The 23,857-nt window shown below is 52.1% G+C and overlaps 1 protein-coding gene and 1 pseudogene across 2 annotated transcripts in view; one reads left to right on the plus strand and one right to left on the minus strand.

The window, feature by feature from the left end:
- Positions 1 to 4,512: 4,512 nt before the first annotated feature.
- On the minus strand, positions 4,513 to 5,248 carry LOC131563826 (SAP30-binding protein-like; annotated as a pseudogene).
- A 12,665-nt stretch (positions 5,249 to 17,913) lies between these two features.
- Positions 17,914 to 23,857, plus strand: part of EDA (ectodysplasin A) — a 59,954-nt gene continuing 54,010 nt past the window's right edge. For both annotated transcript variants that reach the window (XM_058814105.1, XM_058814106.1), the window contains exon 1: positions 17,914 to 18,189. In XM_058814105.1, coding sequence (XP_058670088.1) covers positions 17,914 to 18,189 — 276 coding nt within the window. The remainder of the gene's footprint in view (positions 18,190 to 23,857) is intronic.

Below are 23,857 nucleotides of genomic sequence, written 5' to 3' on the forward strand. Positions count from 1 at the left end.
ATGCGAGGAGGAGGAGAGGGAGGAGGCATGGAGCAGGAGGGATGTCCCCAGCATTCCCACATCCCACTTTGCAAAGTGTCCTGATGATTTGGTGTAACCTTTTTTGTTGTCCTCCCTGGCTGGTGGGACTGGTCACAGTGAGGAGTTGGGAGATGTGACTCCAGCAGCACACAGGCTGTGAGGGAAAGGATCCCACATGGCAGCAGTTGGATGCAGGGAATCCCAAAGGCATCCTTCCATGCTTCCCAGCTACAAATCATTGACTGGATGGCAGGAGGACTGGGCAAACGGGCTGGAGAAATCTGGCTTGGAGGGAGAGTCTCCCACACAAAGAGGCACTAATAAGGCCCAGCTAGGGAGGAGCATTTTTGTGAATAGTTTCAATCCATGGATGCCCCCAGATCCGGAAATTTCTGGGAGCCCAGCTGGACTTGGCTGGGCAAGGTGCTGGCTGGTGTAGCCTCATTTGGCTCACTTGGGGTGAATTTTTAACCTGAGCTCAGCTTATCCAGGGATTCAGCCCCAAACAAACATCAGATCCCTAGGATCCGATCCCCAGGTCATTTCCTAGGAAACTCCCAATTCTCCACCCAGCCACCACCAGAACTGTTCCCAGCATAGACACTGAGGTGGTGCCTCCAGGCCGGGCACCAGGGGCTGTAATTTTTCCTGGGTGTGGGCAGGGAAGGAAGAGAGGGTGTTTTAGCATGAGGTCACGAGCTGGGTGTGAGCCCACTCCCTGCTCCCAGAGGGGCTGGGATGGTCCCTCTGTTTCCAGGCTGGCTCTTGACAGCAACTTACAGCAGAGCCCAGCGTGGGTCACTGCAGGAGACAGGGATGGAGCAGGAGGAATGTCCTGCATCCCAAAGTGATCCCAGATCCCTGTGAGGGTGCAAGAAGTCCCAGAGTTGATGATCTGTAGGAGTTTTATGGTTTCTGGTCTGTTGAGGTGAAGCAAAACCAAGCAGAGCCCTGTGAGCAGAGCCCCATGAGCAAAGCTACTTCCTGCCTGGCTGGAAGAAGGAAGTACCAGGCATCTCGTGGGAAGCACAGGTTTCCTGACATTTCCAGCCCATTTCCAGACCAAAGAGGCTCTGAGAAGCAGCTGAATGTTTGATTCCTGCTTTGACTTGAATCTCAGAGCTTTGGGGTGATGTTTACACACTACCAGTTGCCTGTTCCCAAAGTCCTGCAGAGACGAGGCCAGTGCTCCCATTGTGCCATGGTTTTTGGGGTGGGAGAGGTGGTGCTCATGGAAGATGGAGAGTAGATTCCCTTGCTGCTACCACCCAAAAAGTGGGGTGTCTCTCATTTGATTGTTCCTCATGACATCCATATAGTTAACACCAATGAGAACAGCTGGACATGGAGCAGTTCTGCAAGCCAGGATCCAGTCCCTGGGTTTTCTGTGAGCAGTGGGTTGTGGAGCTGCTCTGACAAGGAGCAAAAGCTCCCAGGCAGGCCAGGGGAGGGAGCACAGCCCTGTCCCTGCCTCCAGACAGCCGGATCCCGAAGGAAATTAGATTTCTCCTGCACTGCCAAGAGTTAAGCTAATTGCAGGCGCCTCTCTCAGAGATAGACTGTGTCCAATCTTGGAGCGACTCATCGGGAGAGAGAAGAATAGCCCAGTGTGGTGCGTCAGCAAGTGGCCCTGAGTCACTGGCTCTGTGCATTGTGTCATGTGTGACACTGAGCAGCGCTGGCGGGCACGGGGTGGCCTCGGTCCCTGCACACATCCAGATCCAGCACCTCCCTGAGGGATGTGTGTCCTTCTCCCTGCCCTGAAGCCCTTGTGTCCTGCTGGTGATGGAGCGTTAGGCCAGGCTTGGGGGTGGTGATGGGTGATGTGGGATTCCCAGAGGAGCTGTGGAAGCGTCCAAGGCCAGGTTGGACAGGGCTTGGAGCAACCAGTAGGAAGTGTCCCTGCTCATGGCAGAGGATAAACAGAATGGGCTTTAAGATCCCTTCAACCTAAACCATTCCATGATTCCATGATTTCCATAGAGCTGCAGGAGTGAGATCCAACAACCCAAGTCATCTTCAGGGGATGCTGGCAGGGATTTGCTGGGGTAACCTGGGAGGTGTGAGAAACAGTTTCACTTTCCCTAACACCTGCTGGCGCCTTCCCTCAGGAGGTGTTGCATCCCAGTGAATCGGGAAGTGGAGCCAATTCAGAACTGGACTGGTTTGGGTGGCTACAGTGGAGGATTGAGCCCCATCCACCAGGAGTGAGGAGGCCCCCAGGACAGGAGATCCATGTGTTTTCCAGGCCACAGCTCCCAAGGGGTGTTCCCAAGAGGATGAGATGTCAGGGAGAGCACACAGGGTGCGGATCCTCTCTGGGAGCGTGGGATGGACTTTACCTGCTGCAAGTCGGAGGAAAGTGCTGGGTCTTCCCAGAGCAAGGCTGTAGAAGATCTTTTCTTTAGTGAGTCTGGGCTGCTGTCAATAAGTTCTGTGGTTTTAGGGCACCATATGCTGCATTCAACACTTTGCCAGTCTGTTTAAATGGATCCAGACGAGGCTGTTCCCAGAGCAGGAGCAGCTGGAAGTGGTGTATGGAGCAGTCCATCATCAGGAGCCCATTGGACAAAATTCCTGCTTTTGGTATGACATTACAACCTCCTAATCCTCCATCCCTGAGTACTCTGTCTTTGCTCTCTGAAAAAACAGCTCAGGAAGCAGATGGTGACATTGTCTCACTTAACACCACTGCCATTATTTTTATTACAAAGTGGAGGGAATGGGCCTGGAAAAGGAGTGAATGTGCTTGGATAAAGAAGGAATGTGCCTGGATAAGGAGGGGAAGGGCTTCCTTACCCTGTGTGTGTGTCCAGGGATGCTTCACCCCAAGCCCTGTGTCCTCCATTGCCCTTTGAATTCCCAAATGCTTTCCACATTCCCAAAGCCACCTTGGAAAACATGAGCTCTAAATGATTTATCCTACCAGGAACTTAAACCCAAGAGGCTTTGTCCTTTTCATCCAATGATCTTATCTCTTCTCCCTAAAGAAGATGCCCCATGTTGGGTTTTATAAGTAAAACTCAACTTTTCCTTCAGTAGACAAACTTCTCTTTGCTCAGAGAAAATTCCCAGTGGGAAGCAGTGATTCCTCCCTGGTAAAGGGGTTTCTCATCCCCAGGGAAGTGAGGGATGATGATGTCTCCACAAACTCCAGGTGTGGGCAGAGAGAAGGAGCAAAAGGACTTGGGTCCAGCGTTATTCCCGGGTTTTGCACTTTCATGTAGCTGCCAGTTGTACAAATTAATTAAAAATAACTGAAGAAAAATCCCAAAGAAAGGCCCCGCTTCCTCTGGGGAACATTAATCATTAGCTGAGTCTTTTTCTTATGAAAATACAGATCCATGGTAGCCCCAGGCAGAAGATTCCCAGGGAGAGCCCTCACCATTCGTGCTCGGAGTTAGGGAAATCGCTTTGAAAGCATCTGACAACTAAAGCAGAACATGTTGAGTAACTTGGCAACACTGGGAAACCATCTGGAACTGGTTTATCTTCAACACATTTTGCTTTGCTTCAAGAGGAGATGTCAGGGCAGTTCATTCACTGCCACTCAGGGCCGCGGGCGGGGCTGGGAGACGCTCGGCTGCCGCCTGGAGGAAGGGAATAAAGGGAAAATCCCAAAATCCCAGATATCTGCTGCTCCTGGGCAGGACACTGAGAGGCCAGGCCATGGAGTGTCCCTGTGCTGAGCTCTGCAGGTGCCTCCTGGTCTCTGGTGGCACCAAGCGTGGTGGTTTGGGATGGTTTGTCGAGGTTGCCTGGAAACGCTGTGGATGCCCCATCCCTGGGGTGTCCAAGGCCAGGTTGGATGGGATAGTGGAATGTCCCTCTATGGCAGGGGGTGGAACTTGCATGATCTTGAAAGTCCCTTCCAACCCAAACCACTCTGGGATTCCATGATTTTCACAGAGCCAAAGGGGGTGAAGTCCCATAGCCCAGGTTACCCTTAGCTTGTGATTCATCCTCATCCCATTCCTGCTGCTGTCTGGGAAAGGAATGCCTGTAGGGCTTGGTAGAGACAATGTCAGGACAGAAACACTCCTGGATTCTGCCAGAAAGTGATGGGGCAGTGTACTAGTTTGAAAGCAAACCAGCAGGAGATTCCAAGTCACAACTCCAATTTAACAGGAAAATTAAAGTAAAGGCAGTAGTACAGAAGCACTCTCTTAGACTGATGGAGTCAGACTACGACCTTATAGCCTGTTGGTCTGGGTGGTGGGAGCAGTCTGATTAAATGGGGACTGTTGGAGTGATGGAAGTGATTCTGCCAAAGCAGTGATGCTGTAGAAAGATCTGGTCCTTCTCTGTCAGTCCAGTGGTGGTTATGGAGCTCTTGTCCTCTGGGAATGCAGTGGTAGTGCTCCTGTGGTGTTCCAGGCCTCAGATTCTATCCAGGTAGGAATGTTTGGTTCCTCCCCTCAAGGTGGGGGAGCTCACAATGAGATGATGTGATTCTCTGAGTCATTCTTTGAGACCCTTCCTCAACATGTGTCACTTGCTCCTCCTCCTCTTCTTCTGGGCATCTCCCACAGTGGTGCTGGATGTTGTGGTGGTTGTGGAACCAGCGCTTCTTGCTGTACCCTTTTTAGTGCCAGTCACAAATTCAATCTTTGTACCTTCTTTCTTGGCCTTCTTCAATTTGTCCATCTCAGTTTTCTGGGCTTTAGCTAGTGCCTCATAATATGAATCCTCTGACCAGCTATGAGGATCAAACATGTCCTTTGGGTAATTTGTACCAATTTCATCAATGGAACAAAACTGGATCAGCTTTTCATAGACACTGGGGTTGTGAAATTCCTTTTTGTTCTGGATGATGTAGTTCATATCCATGCCCTCTTTCATTTTCCTCTCGTACGGCTTTTTAATTTTATCCTGCAATTGGTTAGAACATCTGCCAAGAGGCTCAGGAGGGATTTTGATCTTATCTGAAGACATGTTCCACACTCTCTGCAAAAGAAGCAACCAGTTCCTGAGGATCTCTTTCCTCCATTTCTTGGAATTCCTTTAGGTCACCAGCCTCAGGTTTTTCAATCTATAAATCATCATCTTCTGGCATTCAGGTGGGTGAAGTCCCCTTCTCCATACCCAGCTGACACCAGGCCTCCCTTCTCCCCGTGGGCTTTCCCCCATCGCTCCCCTCTGTGCCGGCCTCTCCATCCCACTGCGGGTCCGAGTCCTCACCGTGAGCCTCCAGCAAGGAGAGAGCACTGTGCTTCACCACCACCATCCTCCAGGGGTGCCCCACTCTGGGCACCAGAAATGTTCCAGCTTGAGAGCGAACCAGCAGGAGATTCCAAGTCACAACTACAATTAATTAGGAAAATTCAAGTAAAGGCAGTAGTACAGAAGCACTGGCTTAGACTGACAGAGTCAGAGTACGACCTGACAGCCTGTTGGTCAGGGTGGTGGGAGCAGTCTGATTAAATGGGGGCTGTTGGAGTGATGGATGTGGTTCTGTTGAAGTGATGATCCTCTAGAAAGATCTGGTCCTTCTCTGTCAGTCTAGTGGTTATGGAGCTCTTGTCCTCTGGGAATGCAGTGGTAGTGCTCCCGTGGTGCTCCAGGCCTCAGATTCTATCCAGGTAGGAATGTTTGGTTCCTCCCCCTGGGTGGAGCATCTCACAGTGGGATGATGTGATTCTGTGAGTGGAACCCTGATGACCCATTAGTGGAGATGGCTTCCCACAGAGTGGCTGACGCTTTCCTGGAGGGACTTCTCAGCGAGAAGATAATAACACTGCCGCACCTATCTTTTGGTACATCTTACATTGTAACCCAGGACAGGCAGGGAATTCTGTGAATCAGCTTTTCATGCTTCCCTGGGGCTTTCCATCCCTGGGGATTGAATCTTAAATAAGGCTGGAAAGGTTGGGAAGGGCCATGTCAGGTGTTCAGGTTGGATGTTAAAGATCTCCTTCAGCCCAAAAGTTAGCTCATGGGCATCCCAGCTGGAGGTACCACCATCACACCAGCCCAAAATCATCCCTTTTGCCACAAAGGGAGCCTGCTCGGAGCTCCTGCATCACAGCAGCCCTGGAGCTGCACAGCTCCCACCATGAGTCCATTTTACCCCAGGAATGGAAGGACTTTAGCAGCTCTTTTTGGGTGTTCTTGGTCCAGGTGGCTCTTTGGGTGACCTCCCAGCCCTGCATGTCTCTGTGAGGAAGGAGGAAGGGAGCAAAGTGGTGGGGGATGGACCATTTTTAATTGAGGATCATAAAAAAAAAAAAAGGAATAATAAATTTTAAAAGTTGTTGGGGTTTTATCAAAGCTCTCAGCCCCTCTCAAAGGCCTGGGCAGGAGATGGGTGAGTTCCTGAGTCCAGTCCCTCCAGCCTTTTTAGCACTTCAGGATGATCTTTCTTCAGCCCAGAAGGTCGACAACTCTGCTTGTTGTGAACTGAAACTCAACAAGAAAACCCCAAGAATTAGGTTTGGCTTATGAAATTTGGGGTTGGTTTTACCATTTTTAAATGTATTTGAGAACTGGACATGCCTAAGTTGCAAAACAAAAAGACAAAAAGAGCCAGACAGTGATTTTTTTTAATTTTGAAACTTGTCAAAACAAGCCAGATTGATCATTATGACCAATTTTTTCTTTTTTTTTCTTTTTTTTTTTTTGCAAATTGAGAAATGCATCCAGAACAGTCCTTTCCCACAAAACCTTTCATTTTCCAAAAAGAAAATGAGGCCAAAAAAAAAAAAAATCAATCACACTTTTTCTGCTCTCAGAGTTGGAACGGGCAGCAGCAGATTGGGAGAGAATAGCAATTTGTAAGGAATTCCAACCAGCTCTCCTTAAAATAGCATCCAGCCAGTTTCTCCAGGGCAGGAGGCTGGGTGGCTCCATGGTGGGAACAGGCTGGAGCAAATCCTGGCTGAGCAGGCCGGGATAACACCTTGGGAATGCAGGGACACCTTCCCCGTGGGGATCAGGGATGCTGATGCCAGGCAGGAATTCCTGGGGATCCCCAGCCATCCCTCTGAGGGAGGTTTGGTTTGGTTTTCTGTTCCAACCCAAACTGAATCCAGCTCCTGTGAGCCTCCCCTTGCGACACAGCCTCAGGATGCCTTCAAAAGGGAGACGCTCCCATCTGAGCCCGGGGGTGGAAATTGGGAACAAATTCCAAGTGCTGGTCCTTGAGGGATGTGGGAAGGGAGAGCAGGAGGAGAGCCCAGCCCCTCGTGCCCTTCTCCCTCTGGATCGTGTCTGAGTTGGGGCTCTCTGCCTTGCGTGGGTGTCCCAGGGCCTTGGGGGCATCTCTGGGGACCTTGGGGGCACCTGTGGGCCCCGACCCCTGCAGTGCCCAGGCTGCTGCTGCCCGAACCCTTCTCAAGTGCTTGTGCCATGTGGGTGGTGACAGAGCTCGGCCCGGCCCCAACGAGGTCCTTTACAGTGCGTGGTGGTGAAACACAAACCAACATTGCTGAAGTCAAAGTATCCTTTCTAATCCCCCGGCCCGGTTTCTCTTTCTTTCCAGCTTTTCCTCCTCCACCTCCTGGACCCTCCCTTTGTTCCCACCCCCCTTCTGTTTCTCTTTCTCCCTTCTGTCATAAGAAAGTGACTGTGTCCTCGAGGGGACCGTTTTCTTATGCCATTTTATACACTGTGCTTCATGTTTAGAACTTTTTTGCACTAGTTCCTATTACATTTATTTTCCAAACTGGTTTGACAAAAAACAAACAAAAAAACCCAACAAAAACACAATCCCATGCTATAATTCAGTTGTATTAAAATATTATCCTACTACTCTCTGTGTTCAATAGTCTCTGTACCTGTAATGCTTTCAGTTCTGTTGTATTTTGGGGCCGAGGTTTTCTCTGCTCCTTGTTTAACCCAGTAAAGAAATAAAATGTTAAGAATTGATGATAACTCCTCCTCCCTGTCTCTGCTGTGTCACTGGGGCCACCAGGGTCCCACGGGGACGGGCTCCCCCCGGAACCTGCTCTAAACCCCAGCCCCTGTCCCATGGGGGTTGTTTTCCTGCCAAATCCAATCCCAACTGGAGGCCAGAGAGGCGGGATGGAGGGACAATAACCCTGCCTTAACTGAATTTGATTTCGTAACCTTTCTTTATATTCTTTTGTTTCTTGCTTTCACATTTCTTGCCACGGGGCTCACCTCAGAACAATAGGGGCGAAGGCTGTCACCAAGAGATTCATCAGACAATAATGACTCAACCAGGGTATCCAAATTTTGCCCAGCTGAAGTCCACACCCACAAATAATCTGGAATTAATTCCTCTGGACAACAGAGCTTGGCATGGAACAGAGCGAGGACACCGCGCTCCAAATTGAGCGCTGCGTGCCAGGCTGGGAAAGGCCACGGGACAAAGCTCTGGAGTTACACTGTGGCCATCCCCATCCCGAGCTGGAAACCCTTGGAAAGAAAACCAGGAAAGGGGAAGAAATTGGATGGGGATGGAAATAAAGGGTTTAAAAAAACCAGATTGGTGCAGGAGGCAAAGTGGGGAGGCACCAGCTGTGCTGGAGAACCAGGGCACAGAGTTGGGGGTGCAGGAGGGGGAATTTAGGGGGCTGGTGGGCCACAGTGAGAGGGGCTGGGGGTAACAATGAGGGGCCTGCACTTCCCCAGTGTGGGCAGCAGGAAGGGGGGTTCTGTCTCTCTGCCCTGTTGAGACCGCACTCCGGAACCCCAAACTCAGAGCCTCAAATGCTGGAACCCCAAAATCAGAAGGACATGGAGCTGCTGGAGTGAATCCAGAGGAGATCACAAGAGCTGGAGCCCCTCTGGGACTCCAGGCTGGGAGAGCTAGGGGTGCTCACCTGGAGAGGAGAAGGCTCCAGGGCAACCCCAGAGCCTAAAGGAGCTCCAGGAGAGGTGGAGAGGGAATGGGGACAAGGGATGGAGAGACAGGACACAGGGAATGGCTTCCCACTGCCAGAGGGCAGGGATAGATGGGATTTTGGGAAGGAATTCCTGGCTGTGAGGGTTGTGTGGCCCTGGCACAGGGAGCCCAGAGAGGATGGAAGAGGTGTTTGTCCCACCAGACAGGAAAGCACCCACTGGAGGCTGTCCCCAGAAAGACTCAGGTGATTCCCAGTTCCAGAGTGATTCCTCCTGGGTGTGCCCTAAACTGCCCCAATCTGAGAGCTCTGGGCCCCAGCTGGGCTTTAGGAACTGCATAAAAGGGTCCTGCAAGGGCTTGGGCTGGTGAACATTGTTGGGATGTAGCATCAGACTTTTCAGGAGGGTGTTTGGGGTGGTTTCCCTTGGGAGTGCTGCTTGCAAGATGTGTCCTGGCAATCCTGCTGCTCTCTCTCATTTTCCTGGGTACTTGGGGAGCAGTGATGCCACTCCTGAGCTCCCAGGGAAGGGTTTTGGTGGCCATGTGGTGCCCAAACTGCTGCAGCAGCTGCAAATCCACCCAGGAACGTGCTGACTCCCAAGGATTTGATTAGCAGGGATTTGAGTTAAGTGGATGTGAATTTTCATGGCTATAGGGCTGTGCACATCAAAGCTGGGAGGCAGCGTGGGGCCAGGGAGAAGTTTCTCAGCTGTAAATTTGCCTCGTGACTCCATAAAAATTGTGATGGGCAGCATGGAAAGAATTCTGCTGGAAAGGGCCTGGAAAATGCTGCACCCCCGAGAAAACAACACAAAGGGCTGCAGACCCAAATCAAAGTCCAGGCCTGAGAATGTTTTGAGGTGTGAGATGGGACACTCCAGATGCTGAAGTCCTGGGTGGGGTCTGGGTTTTGAACCTCCAGCCCTTCTTGGATGTGGATTAGGAATTCTTCTTTTATGTCTTTATTTATAGTTTAATAGATGGCACACCAGCTCCTGCTTTCTGGGTTATCAAAAAGGGAAAAAGACCATTTTCAAATGTGTGTTTCTGAACAATTTCAGACCTCCTGCATCTTCTCCATCCTCCCTGAGTTCTGAGAGGAGAACTTGGGCTTCATGGAAATCCAGAAACAGGGTTCTAAAAATGTGCTTGAGATCCTTGTTTTCCAAACCAACACTTGACCATGGGAGATTAAGAACTCTGAAGAGAAGATTCCTCCTCTCAGGAATGCATTTTCAGGATGTTTTCCACCTACCAGGAAACTCCAGGATGGTTTCAGGCCTTTCCAAGTCTGGACACTCTGGATACATTCCAACTGGAACTCCTGTTGTTAGTGAGTTCTGCATTTATTTTTCTGGCATCAATCAGGTTTTTTTGGGTGTGTTTATGGCTTTTGTGATTTGACAATGTGATGCCACCTCAGCCAACTGATGAAAATCCTGGAGCGAGGAGTTGACGTTATTAATGATTGTCATTTTCCACATTTTTTTGCCTGAAGGACTCCTTTGTTCTCTTCTTTTTGTCTCAAAATCTGTGTTAAGTAACAGCTTACAATTAATTTTTCATTCCAGCCCCCTTTGCCCCAGCAGAGCCTGGAGGGGCTGTTGTAGGTGGGTTTGTATGGATTTCCATGGATGCTGTGAGCCAGATGGGTTTCACTGGTAATTTCTCTTTCTCTTGTTCTGCTTTCCCTGGTTTCTCCTTTGGATCATGGCCTTGGATCTATTTTGGTACCTGAGGAAGATCAAGGTTTCGCTGTTGTGTTTTCCCCACTGAAAAATCCATGTTGTTATTAATTCAGCTTTAATTGCAGTGATGAGAAGCCCTTGATGGGCAAGAGGAAGGGTTTGCTGCCTGCTGGGGAGGATTGGGTTTGCTGCCTCCACCTCCCCCTGGTTTCATGTTCACCCTTCACTCTGTGTCACCTTTCCAAGGGCTCACAGCTCTGATCTCTGCTCTCTGTGACCAGGGACAGCACCCAGGGAATGGCTGGAGCTGTCAGGGCAGGTTCAGGTTGGGTTTTAGGGAAGGTTCTTCCCCCAGAGGGTGTCAGACACTGGAAGGGCTCCCCAGGGAATGGACACAGCCCCAAGGCTGCCAGAGCTGAGTTTGGACAACTCTCCCAGGCACAGGCTGGGATTGTTGGGGTGTCTGTGCAGGGCCAGGGCTTGGCCTGGATGATCCTGTGGGTCCCTTCCAGCTCAGGAAATCCTGGGATTCTGTGACTCTTCTTCCTCCAGTCTCAGCATCTTCCTACCACCCTCTTCTCTCCCTCAGCTGTGTTGCTTGATCTTTTCTCCAAAACTCGTTGAGTTTAGGGGGTTTTTTAAATATAATTATTTAGGTTGGGATCTTTGGGCCATTTCTACCCCACTCTTGTTCCTTGCAGAATGGGTTCTGTCTCCCCTAAATCCCTTCCCTAGGCTCAGAGCCCAGCCCAGGTGAACAACCAGCCCCAGGTAAACCCTTCAAGCACAGGCTTGGAGCAAAGCCTCGCTGCCAGGAGATCCCCTGGCATGTTTGCACTCATAAACTTGTCAGCATTTGGCTTTTTTTGTCCCTCTTGGGGGAAATTACTGCTGTTCCTCAGCCCGTGTCAGCTCCCAGGCCGCGTTGGGATCGGTGCTAAAACCCCTGCTGTGGGTGAGGCTCCGGTGGGAGCTGTCACTACCTCGGGGTCAGGAAGCCAACGGGAACCTCTGTTCCATAAACTGTGAGTTTTTCATAAAAGCCTTTCTAATTTGTACCAAAGAGACTCCAGCACACCCTTGGGACTGGTAAAAATAATAATAGTTTGAGTGGTGGAAGACTGTGAATTTGAAACAGAAGGTTGTGAGATCCACGAGAATTACCCAAAACATCAACGTTGGACATCAATTAATGTAATTTAGATATACAATGAGATAGCAAAGATTCCCACAAAGAGCTGTCAGCTCTTACCTCTTCAGATCTCTTTGAGATAAAGCAGATGTTTCCATCCCATTGATCCAGAGGAATGGGCCCTTCCATCCCAGAGCGCGTTGCCTCCGATCGCTCGGGAATTATTCCTCACCAAAATTACGGGGTTTGCTATTTTTCAGTCATTTTTTTATTCATTCTGAGATGAAATGCACATGTTCCTATCAGCAGGTTTAGCTTAGGAATGCTGCGTTCCCAAAGCCAGGAGTCTTCTCATGGAGGAGAGGTGAAGGCAAATGGAGCTGGAGCTGTTACCTCTGGAAAGGTCCCTCTGTAACACCCAATTTAATCTTTACTATTCCATCCCCAACAAATGGCTCCTGCCCCTTCCCAAATCCCCTCAGCCAGGCTCACATGGAGTGCTTTATCCTGCCTTGATCTCACGCGGGCTCTGCAGAGGAAATTGCTGCTTTAGGGCTGTGTTCTGGAGGATATTCTGTCTGAGCCTTGTGATCTTTCTCCTCACTTAAATCCACAAGTGCTGGCATGCTGGGAAGAACAAACACGTGGAGTTTTCCTTCCCTGGTTATTACTGTCATCTCACATTAACAATCCCAAGGCTGGAAATCGCTGAAATCCCAGGTCACCTGGAAACTAAGCCCCGGATGTGGGGTCCTGTAGCTGGATCAGGGCCTGGCCATGCAGTTTCCAATCACTGTGAGCAGAAAAAGACACTTCCATATGTTCTCCTTATGACTGTTCCTGCTTTGATATGAATTCCTTGGATTTACCCTTTTTAAAACCAGGGCTTCAGTTCTTAATGCTGGACTCGCCTTGCTTTACCCAAAGTGCTTGAAAGTTTGAGTTCAGGCCAGAAATGAACTTTGGAAAAGGGTCTGGAGTGGCAGGAAAAGGGGGAATGGCTTCAACCTGAGAGAGGGCAGAGTTAGATATGGTTTTGGGAAGAAATTGTCCCCTGGCACAGGGTGCCCAGAAAAGCTGTGGCTGCCCCTGGATCCCTGGAAGTGCCCAAGGCCAGGGTGGATGGGGCTTGGAGCACCCTGGGCTGGTGGAAGTTGTCCCTGCCCGTGACAGGGGGTGGGATGGAATGAGTTTTGAGGTCCCTTCCCTCCCAAACCATCCTGGGATTCTATACTGGGGCTGGAACTGTGGCCCTGCTCCATCTGCAAGGGATTTTAGTCATTTTATATTTGTCTCTCTTAATGCAGAAATTGCATCTTTAGGCTCAAATCATTATCCATGGAATTTAAATCTCTAAAGAGAGAGAAGCAAAAGCCAAAGAAGCTGAAATGGGCACGTGGGCCACAAACCTGTGGCAGGGAATTTCCAGGAGCTCTCCTGTCAGAATTCCCCCTGCCTGGAGAGGACACCAGTGGTGGCACTGTGGGTATAGGAAATCCTCAACATGGTATTCTGGCAGTGGGAAGCTGTTCCCTGTGTCTTGTCCCTCCATTCCCTGTCCAAAGTCCCTTTCCAGCTCTCCTGGAGCCCCTTTAAGCACTGGAAGGGGCTCTCAGGGTGTGGCAAAGCTGCTGCAAACCCTTGTGCTGTGAAAGCAGTCATGGTTGGGGTGGGGAGGGCTCAGTTTCAGGGATTTCCTGCCTGGACAGGGCTCTGTGGTGTGGAACCTTTTCCCCAAGGAGCCCCAAATCCAGAGCTGTTCTCCTGGGCAAACAGGCCTGGAAAAGCACAGAATCCAAGAAGTTGGAGAAGACCTCAGAGATCACAGAGTCCAACCTAGTCCAACTTCCAGCAAGACCATGGCACCAGGAAGGCTGGAGAAACCCTTGCCAAGGGGCAGAGAAAGCATCCCATCCCCCTCGCTGTGGTCAGGCTCAGTGTTACGGGCACAGCTCCCTCCTTTCCCTTCTCCTCCTTTCCCTGCCTTTTGGTGAGGGGCAGAGCAGGCTCTGGGCTCCCTGGCAGAGCATCTCCCATGGATCACGTCTGCTCCTCCAGGCACAGATCGTATCCTCTTTCCCTGACACCAGCACAGCCCCAGAGTGGCACCCCCAGGACAATGCCTTGGCCGGCTCCGGCGCTGACCCGGGCTGTGGGGATGGGGGTGAGGGGGCCAGGAGGCACCGGGGAGGTTGAATAACGTGGTGTGGAATATCATTGTTCCAGCCAGGATGAGTAAGAGCACAGCTGAGCCTGGTCACCGACGGCACTGCCACCATTCTGGGGGAGGCAGGGGCTCGGCGACGGCTGCACAGTTGAAAATCGAGACAATGAGTCTATAAAAGTTTAAGAACTGAATAGATCCCGGACATTTGGTTCTCATTATCACCAAATAACATATAAATAAACATACAACAGAACCAAGAGCGGCATCTTCCTCGCCCCCTCTGCAAGGAGTTGTGTTTAGGCTGAAGTCGGCCTCCTTGGCCAAACCTCCTCCTGTGTGCTCTGGGATGGAGTCATGGGCCTGCCAGGCTTCATCTTCCTTCAAAACACAGCAAAGCCTGATCCAGGCAGGAAAATGAGGTGTCAATGTGCTGCTGCTCCTCAAAAGTCAGCAGTGCAGGGGGAAATGTGAAAATAAACCCAGCAAGAGTCAATATAGCTGTTTTGTTTTTTCTCTTGTTGTAAAAGCCCATCCCATCCCCTGCCATGGGCAGGGACACCTTCCTCTATCCCAGGTTGTTCCAAGCTCCCTCCATCCTGGCCTTGGGCACTTCCAGGGATGGGGCAGCCAGCCACAGCTGCTCTGGGCAACTCAGTGTTCATTGTGAGAATTCATGGAGGAAGATGAAAAGGAGACATCAATGATGATCAGAGACACTGCAATGCCCTGAGAGGGGAAATTTTGGAAGAGTCCTTGGCAGAGCTAGGAAAAAAGGTATGAATGTGATTTCTTAGTACATCTTGCTCTTCTAAGATGAACAGATTGCTCAATCCCTGCCCCTATGGAAGCAGTTGGACACAATTATCTTTCCTGCATGGACAGAGCTCACAGTTACTGAAAAAAACATTCTTAAGCAAAGCAGATTTGATGGAACATCTTAGATCTCACTGAGGAAAAGGAATTGGGACTGCAATGCTGGATGGAGGCTCCATAAAATCAAGATTCTCCTTCCTAAGGGCTTGTAAACACCGATGGATGTGCATTTGGAGTGCCAGGATTTCAGGTTTTAGGAGACTTTATTGTACTCTTGCTGTTGAGAACATCACTGAGAGAGCAAGGGATGGCTTCCCTCAAAAGAAAGTCAGGAATTCCAAAGCTTTTAGGTCACACATGTTAAACTCACTCTGCAGCCTGCTGCAGGAATTGCAGCTGCTGCCAAAATGTAAATGGGAAATGGGCTCAAAGCTGCTTTACATCACTCAGAGATTCCCTGATCTGTGGAATTCACATGGAGAGGGGCACTCAGACCTGCCACCTGTGCTGTGCAGAGCTGTACCCCTTCCAAAGGGAAGGAAGGGAGAGCTCCTAAGCTGCAGCAGCTTCCTCCCACCTGTGGTTAAATCCTGCTGGGATGGGAAGGCAATGCTGGAAAAACCCCAGCAAGTTTGGGAATCAAGAGAAAAAGTCATTCCAGACACATCCCCTGTGTGTTCTCCTCCTCTCAGCCTCTGCCCACCCTCCCCAGGACCCTCTCCGCTGCTCTTTAACTTCCCATCCAGAGCATCAGGGATCCCTGTCCCTTCTGCAGCCTCCCCACCCTCTGGCTCCTGCTTCTCCTGGGCCAGGACTCTTGGAGCACAGGCAGGAGACAAAAAACAACTTAAACCTGTGAGGTTCTTCATCCATGCAATGAAGTTTTTCAGGGATAGCAGAGGAAGAGGAGGGAATGCTCAGAACAAGAGGAATTAAAACAAAATTCTGCAGAAACTGGAACCATGGGCTGTGGGGCTCGACTGGTCTGGGTGTGAGGATCCCACTTATTAATTATGTTTTAATTCCATCATCACATGGGATTCCTTTTTAATTAGCGGGGTGCTGGTCAGCTCTAGGAGGCAGAAATCCCTCAGGGGAGGATTTGGCCAAAATCCCTGGTGAGATCAAGGCAGAAATGGAGAGCTCACATCTTCCCCCTGACCCAGCCCCAGGCTGACCTGACCTCTAAAATTCACCTTCAAAGTGACCTAAGTGACTCTGGAAAAGGGGATGAGGCTGCTGCAAGTGTGGGTAGGTCGATGTAGGATTGGGGTTGGGATTTTCATCTTGGAAAACAGGATTTTGGTGGTGCAGGAGGTGGTCTTGATGATCCTTGAGGGTCCCTTCCAGCTCAGGGTATTCTGTCATTCTATGAAAACCAGTAACAACACCAAGCACTCAAATAATTATAAATGTTCCTGAAATAATTACAGGGCTTTGAACAGAGTGTTCATTTGTGTTTATTTGCTTTTTGCTCCTCAGTTGTTGAGGTTGGCAGCGCTTGATGCTTCCAGTTTTGCTCTTCCCAAATATTAGGGAAACATTTCTTTCTTAAATGAAAACAGAGGCTCTCATGGAATTTCATGTCTATGACACAGGACTTGTAGGAAAAAAAAAAAAAAAAAACCCTACTGCAGGAAAACAAGGCCAGGAAGGGCTGGAAAAGGTCGTCCTCCTCCCCAAAGGCAGGACAAGGCCACCATGGAATTCTTTCTGGCTGGGATCTGTGGCATGAAGACCCCACAAACTGTCAGACGTTGTGTCCCAGGGCTTGGAAGGGTTTCGCATGGAAGGGACAGCCTGGTGGGAAACTCACCCTGCCCCCAGGTCTGGGAGCACAGACCTGGCAGGGACCACCCAGCTCTGGGAGCCCACCCAGGGGGGTCACCAGGACCCGGCACAGGGATGTGCTGGTGACAGTCCCCAGTGCTGGCCCTTCCTGGGGATGGCCCTGACATCTCCCAGCAGTGACAATCCCCAGTGCTGGCCCTTCCTGGGGATCTGGGGACGGCTCTGACATCTCCCAGCAGTGACAATCCCTGGTGCTGGCCCTTCCTGGGGATGGCTCTGACTGATGGCTCAGTCCCAGTGCTGCTGACCGACTCTGCTTCATGTGATCCTCCAAAACCATCTGGAACCCTCCTCTGCAGTGCCACCTCCTCTGCAGCCAGTACCACCTCCTATTTAATCCCTTGTTTCCTTTTACTTTTCCAGATCACATCCTATTCTCTTCAGGCCACCTCTCGAGTTTGTTTGGAACATCTCTAATTTCTCAATTCAAATTTCCTGGCAGCCTGTGAGCATCACACAGCACCTTAATCATGTCATTATCCCTCTCGTTATCAATTAAACCCCCTGATTGGAAATAGAGCCAGCACAGGCTTTGCCAACTCCTTTTGGTGAGCTTTAAGGTCCTTCCAAACGGAACCAGGTGTGATTTGATACCATGCTTCCCTCTCCAAATCCACTCATCTCCCCAGTTCACTCTTTCCCAGGCTGTTTTCCAGCTTCCATTACTTTCCAGCAGTGCCAATCAACCTTTAAAAAGCTGGAGAAGCTGGAGAACATTCACATGGCCCTGGACACCGCGTGCTCGGCCGTGTCCCCCGGCAGAGCGGTGACAACGCCGTCCCTGCCCGGCGATCGGTGGCGTTTGGTGCCTGCTCCCAGGAATGCTCCGCCGGCTGCGGGGACAGCGACTGGCGGGACTGCGGGCACCGGGCCGGGATCGGCTCCATCCGTACCGGGATTGGGACAGGGATGGGGATGTCGGCCCGGACTGGGACTGGGATCGGGACCGGGATTGGGACTGGGATGGGAAGCGCGACTGAACCGTACTGGGCATGGGCCCACCCTTCACCGCGCCTGTCCGTTCCGGGACAGAGATAGGGATAAGGGATAGAAATTAGGGATAAGGGATAGAAATTAGTGATACGGGATAGAAATTAGGAATAAGCGATTGGGATAGAAATCAGGGATAACGGATCGTGATGGCAGCGGGGCGCGGCTCCAGCCCGATCTGACTCGCCCTCTAATTTGCATAACCCCGCCCCTCGGTGTCACGGCCCCTGCTTAGGCCCCGCCCCCCGGCCGGACGCTGAGGCGGCGCTGCCGCGGCCGAGCCCCGCCCCTCCCCGCCCCGTCGGCGGCCCGGCCCCGCCCCCCGGGGTGGCCCCGCCCCCTGGCGGGGCGCTGGCGGCCCGGCCGCGCAGCCCGCGGTGCCCGGCGCGCCCCGGGAGCAGCAGCGCTGGGGCCGCTCCGCGCCGCTCCGCCCGAGCGCACCATGGGCGCGGAGCGCAGGGCGGCGGCGCCGGCTCCCCGCGGCTGCGCCTGCGGCGGCGGCGGCAGCTGGCGGCTCTTCCTCGGCTTCTTCGCGCTGTCGCTGGCGCTGCACGTCCTGACCCTGGGCTGTTACCTGGAGCTGCGCTCCGAGCTCCGCCGCGACCGCGGCCCCCAGCCCGCGGCCCCGCCGCGCCGGGACGGGACGGCGGCAGCGCCCGGAGCCCCGGCCGGGGGCCGCCCGCAGCGCGCGGCCGAGGGCGCGGAGCGGCGCCAGCAGGTGGGTCCGGCCGGGGGGCGGGGGGACCGCGGGGGCTCCGCGCTGCTCGGGGCCATCCCCCGGCTCCATCTCCGCGCTCGGGGGCCGCGCCCCGGGGCGCTTCGGAGCGGCCCCTCGGGGGAGTTTGGTGGGGAAAGAGGGGAAAGCCCCAAGTCGCGGTGCGGGGCTGAAGTACGGGGGGAGCTCGTCTGGGCTGGGGGTGACGGGCTGCGGGGCCGCCTGTGTTCCACCTGCTGCTCGCAGTTTCTCTGTCGCGACAGACCCGCCGTGTGTCCCGACAGCGCAGACTTGGCCGGGGGCAGCGGCCGTGCCCTGGCCTTTGCGGGGTGCCCCCAGTTGTGGGGTGCTGCTGCCGGGGAGCCCCGCACGGTTCGGCCCCGCACACAGTGCGCGCTGGGTCCCGGTCCCGCACGGCCTCCGCTCGCTCCCCTCCTTCCTCCTGCGCTGTGTTCCTGGTTGCGCTCCTCTCCCAGCCCAGGTACATCATCCTTTGGGTGATGCCCCCCGCAGCAGCTGCTCAGCCTGTGCAGGACAGGTGGGCAGCAGCCTCCCGGTTGTCCCCGCCGCTGTCCCCAGCCCTTGGGGGGGGTCGCCTGTCCCGGGAGCTTCTGGGAGAGCCGGAGCGGAGCTGGGGCCTCCGCTCGCAAACTTAGCTCATTTTTTCCAGGCACGAAACCTCGCTGCGAGCAGGATAAGCTGGAGGAAGGAGTTTCCTCCCCTCCGAGCCTCCGGAGCGGATGGCCCGCTCCCCCAAGGTGCCGGGTGGCTTTGCCGCGGAGTCGCAGCGGGGTTTCGGGGGAGATGCCAAGCCCTGCCTCGGCACCCCGGCGGTCCTCGCCTTGCTGCTTATCAGTGCGTGGGGGGAAGGACAAAAATAGCTTTGATAAAGCGGCGAGTTTGGAACTCTTCCTCCCACTTGGCAGCGGGAGCCGTTCCGCCGCGCCGGCCTCGGCTGCCCCCGGGAGAGCCGGGCTTGCGCTTCCTTCGCTGCCCGGGTCCCGCAGCTTCCCATAATAAATCCGAGCCCAGCGTTGAAGCGGAGGGAAGCCGAGCTCCCGGGTCATCGCTCTGCCCTCGCTGCCTCTCCAGCAGTGTCAACACAGAGCGAGCCCGAGCGGTTTGATGTCGTGCTGGGATTCCTGGGTTGCCTTGGAATAGCGCGCGGCAGGAGTGCCTTTCGTGTTATCGTGCTGGATCTGTTTAGTCTTTCGAGCTCTTCTTTCCAGCGAGCATATAATGAAATACCAGGGCAAATACTTGAGGCATTCATAAATTACAGCGTTAGATAATTTGTCTCTGGATGCGGACGGAGCTCCGAGCGTTGCTCGCTGCAGCTGACGGACTCCAGATAAGGTAACGCTAATTATTTATTTCTTTATTCTACATCTGGCCTGTCAGGCTTGAGATGAAATACTCTTTGGGGCACATTGAAGTAGTTGGGTTGGAGAGAAGGGTTGCTGGTAGTAGGGACATGGGGAAGGAAGGCTGAGTGTCCCGAGCTGCTCCGGTTGGGAACGGCTCCTGTGACATCGTGTGATTAATGGGATTTGTAGTGGTGCTGCTCACCCGTTTCTTGCTGATTTTTCTGCCTTGCAGCTAACAACAAGCACTTTGGGTGTCCTGGGGTGCTGTGAGTGCATCCCTTCCGTGATTAAAGCAGTGAAATGAGGGGTTTGCAAACAGCTTCATTTAGAAAGTTATTGTCCAGCTTTGGGGTACGTGAGGGGTTCCCAGCAGCCCTTCCGAGCTGTGCTGCTGATAAACCCAAAGTGTGATCCCATATACGTGATGCTTGCATAAATTACTGAAATTACTTAATAATTAATTCAAGCAATGTGATCAATGACATTTCTCTCCTGAGGACCATGGTCAGAGTTCATTGTGGGGGAACCAATGAGCACAGTGCTGTGAGCCCTCAAATGTCCTTCAGCTGCTGAGGTCTCTCAGTGAAGAGGCCGACTGCTGTGTGTGTTGTGATTGTACAATCTCATTTAAACCCAAAAGATATTCCCCTACCTGACCCTTTTTTCTTTATTTTTAAATTATTTTATTCCCCCTCCCCTTCCTGACCTGAGGCAGGAGGAAGAGGAGCGTGGGGGGAAGGACGGGGAGCGATGGTCAGCGCCGAGATTTTGGCCCAAACCTCACCTGGCCCCGTGCCAGAAATGACCTCATGACAGGAGTGAGATTTGGCAGCTCGATAACGCCCCGCTTCCCTATCTCACAGGGTATCCAAATATGTAACTCATTTGGGATGGAAGGGCAGATTTTCATGGCAGAGGTTGAGGCATTGTAGTTCCACATCTTTGTCCCAGAACTCGCCGGGTGTTGCATCACCGCGCTGGCTGCGAGATGAGGAGTTTGTTAGAGCTGCTTTAATTCATTGACTCTTCAGTGGCTCGGAGGTGTAAGAGAGGGTTTGGGGAGTGGTGGAGCCTTGGTTCCACCAATAAAATGCAAATAATCCCTCTGGATGGGTGTGCTGTGGGATGGGAGAGGGATTCTGTCAGGCAGGCTCTGCTCGTGGAGATCCGCATCAGGGCACTGTGTTCCTTTGGAGGATTTTGTGCCTAAATTAAATCATATTTTGCTGTTAAAAAAATCGTCCTTGAAATATTTGAGTTGTGCAGAGCATCATTCTCGTGCTTTTTCTCCAACCAAATCCCCTCCTGCCACATTTCTGCCAAAACTTTTTCTTTGGCCAATGCTGGGTGAAATGTGTGCCCTGAGAGTGTCCCAAGACGGGGATAAAAACTTCCAAAGCCTGGGAATGGGATCAAAAGCCATCGGTTTTGTCAAACTAATTGTGGAGGCGCTGGTGGGGGGAGGGAGGGGAGGTGCTGAGTCATCCAAAAAAATGTGCTGAGCAGCAATTTGCTGACTGGCATTTCACCTTCCCGGTGCCAAGGTGTCTGATCTCAGTCTCCACTTCTCACCTTTTTAACAAGGATGTTCCCACTTTGGAGCAGTGCCCACATCGGTGTTCCTGATCCTTGATTTCATGGAGTAGTTGGGCTGGAAGGGACCTTAATGCTTATTTAGTGCCACCCCTGCCATGGGCAGGGACACCTTCCACTAGCCCAGGTTGCTCCAAGCCCTGTCCAGCCTGGCCTTGGACACTTCCAGAGATCCAGGGGCAGCCACAGCTTCTCACAGGGCCTCACCACCCTCACAGGGAAGAATTTCTTCCTTTCTTTTCCCTCACTAGTGTGAAATTGCAGTTATTTTTCCCTTTTTTGTTAATTCTGGCTCTGGAGTAAGAGGCAGCTCTTGGCACAAAGGCTCTAAAGGTGTGGAAGCTGCTCCAGAGGCTTCTCCCTCCCTGAGCATACCTGTGGCTCATCCATGCATCTTCATCCCCGTGTCTGCCTCCTGCATCCCAGCTGAAACCTGCCCAACGTGCTGAAAGCTTTGAGCAGAGCTCCTGTTGGAAATGCTTCTCCAGCCTCCTCTGGCAGCAGCCTCAGCATGGCTCCTGTGGGCTCTGACCTTTCAGGGTCTGTGTGTTGGGATTTCATGGCTCTGCTCCCGGGTTAGGGGAAGGCTGGGTGTGTGCAGAGGGAAGATGCTGATTAGGGATGTGCTCTCACAGTGGGTTTTCCCTCAAATCCCACTTTGTGGTGCTGCTTGCAGCTGGTAGAAGCTCTCAGAGGGCAATAAAGGGAGCCTGTGGAGCTCTGTGGCAAATGTCAGGCTCTGGTTACCTTCATTCACAACTCAAATTCTCTATCCCTGCTGCTGTGCCTGTGAATATTCCATGCACAATCTGGCCTCAATCCAGAACTGCTCCTGTTGAGATGCTGCAGAGTGGCAGGAGCCTGGCAGTGCCTGTGGGATGTGTTGCATCCTTTGGGAAATTAAATACAGTGTGAGCTTTCCTCAAGGGCTGAAGGTGCATCTCTGCAGGTGCTGTGGGGTGAATTCCTGTGTGAGGAGAAACCTTTGGCTGGGTGGGAACAGCCTGGCTGGTCCTTGGGAATTGTGGAATCACAGAAGGGTTTGGGGTGGAAGGGACCTCTCAAGGCCATCGAGTCCAATCTCTCTGTCACAGGCAGGGACCCCTTCAACTCCATCAGGACCTTCCCAAAGTCCTTATTCCCAGATTTATGGTGCTTTTCTTCTGCCCCCCCCAGCCTCCTCCACTGCTGATCTGGGGTTTCATTTTCTATTTTCTGTTCATTCCATGAAGGAGAAAATCTGTGGCTTTGTGTGAGGACCAGGATGTTTTATCAGCATTAACTGAGTTCCTTGATGGAGAATATTGTTTCCAGAGTAAGTGTTTGACTGACCCGTGACCAAATTGCAGGGTTTTTCCACAAATTTTTTGATGAGTTCCCTGGAAAATCCTTGAACTTGGGGTTTTAACAACATTCAGTGGCATTCCAAAGTTATCTTCCCCTTAACCCCAGAGTAAATAGTGCCATATCAACCCCATATTATTTTAACCTTTTAACATTATTTTTCTTACCACATAATAACATAAATCTTCCCTGCTCTCCCATACACATGTAGTGTCTTGTAATGCTAATTAAACTGCACACCAGCCTAATTTTGCTCTTAGACTAATCCAATATATTTTTCTTGACTGGAAGCCAAACCCTGAGAGCTTCAGAGCATGCGGAGCTCTCATTCCACTCTTATTATATGTTAATGGCTTTATATTTTAATATCTTTCAACACTTGGGGAGGATGTTATTTTTAGAGGTGTCTGGCTGCAGAAGGTACGGGTCTGTGAGGGGCTTGGGGGATGTGAAGCCCTGAGTAAACTCCGTGCAGTAAGTGGGAAGCATGTCCCTGAAGAGGAGTAATCTGTCAGGATCCATTGTGCACAAGCAGGGAATCCCAGGGAGGTTTGATGTGATTTTTACCGTGGTGTAGTGGAAGATTTGGCTGCAGTTTTACCGTGGTTAAGTGGGAGATTTGGCTGCAATTTGAACGTGGCTAAGTGCCTTTATGGGGCGGTTTCAGTGGTAAGTGCTCTCTCGTTAAACTCTGGGTTTGTGTGCTAATGGTGCCGATGCCAGTCGGGCCTGGATGCTACTACAGCAGGAATAATCACTCCCAGATGGGTGTGGATGGAAACGAGCTCCTTCCCTAAGCCCCAGTGAAACGATAAGTGCAAAGTCGTAATGATGCAGGACCCTATATTGATGGGGTGCCAGGCCTATAACACCTTCCAAATGGGATTGTCAGCATCCTCCTGCCTGGCTGCACCTCAGCTCTGGGCATGGAGCTGAGATGCACTCCTTGGGGGTGGCTCTTGCAGTGGAATCCCAGAGTCTGCTGAACTGGGAGGATCCCGTGAGGATTGGGGTTCACTGCGTGGTGTGGGGTTGAGTTTGTGGCTTTGCAGCTGTGGACAGTGCATGACACGAGGTGGCATCTTGTGGTGAGGGTCTGTGTCCATGGGGAGGGTTTGTGTGGTGTGGGGAGTATCTAGGTTCCATGGTGTGAGGGCCCATGTCCATGGGGATGGCCTGTGTTCCATAGTGTGAGGGCCCATGTCCATGGGGATGGCCTGTGTTCCATGGTGTGAGGGCCCATGTCCATGGGGATGGCCTGTGTTCCATGGTGTGCAGGCCCATGTCCATGGGGATGGCCTGTGTTCCATGGTGTGAGGGCCCATGTCCATGGGGATGGCCTGTGTTCCATAGTGTGAGGGCCCATG

The sequence above is a fragment of the Ammospiza caudacuta genome, chromosome 14, assembly GCF_027887145.1.
Source record: "Ammospiza caudacuta isolate bAmmCau1 chromosome 14, bAmmCau1.pri, whole genome shotgun sequence".
In the NCBI taxonomy this organism is placed as follows: Eukaryota; Metazoa; Chordata; class Aves; order Passeriformes; family Passerellidae; genus Ammospiza; species Ammospiza caudacuta.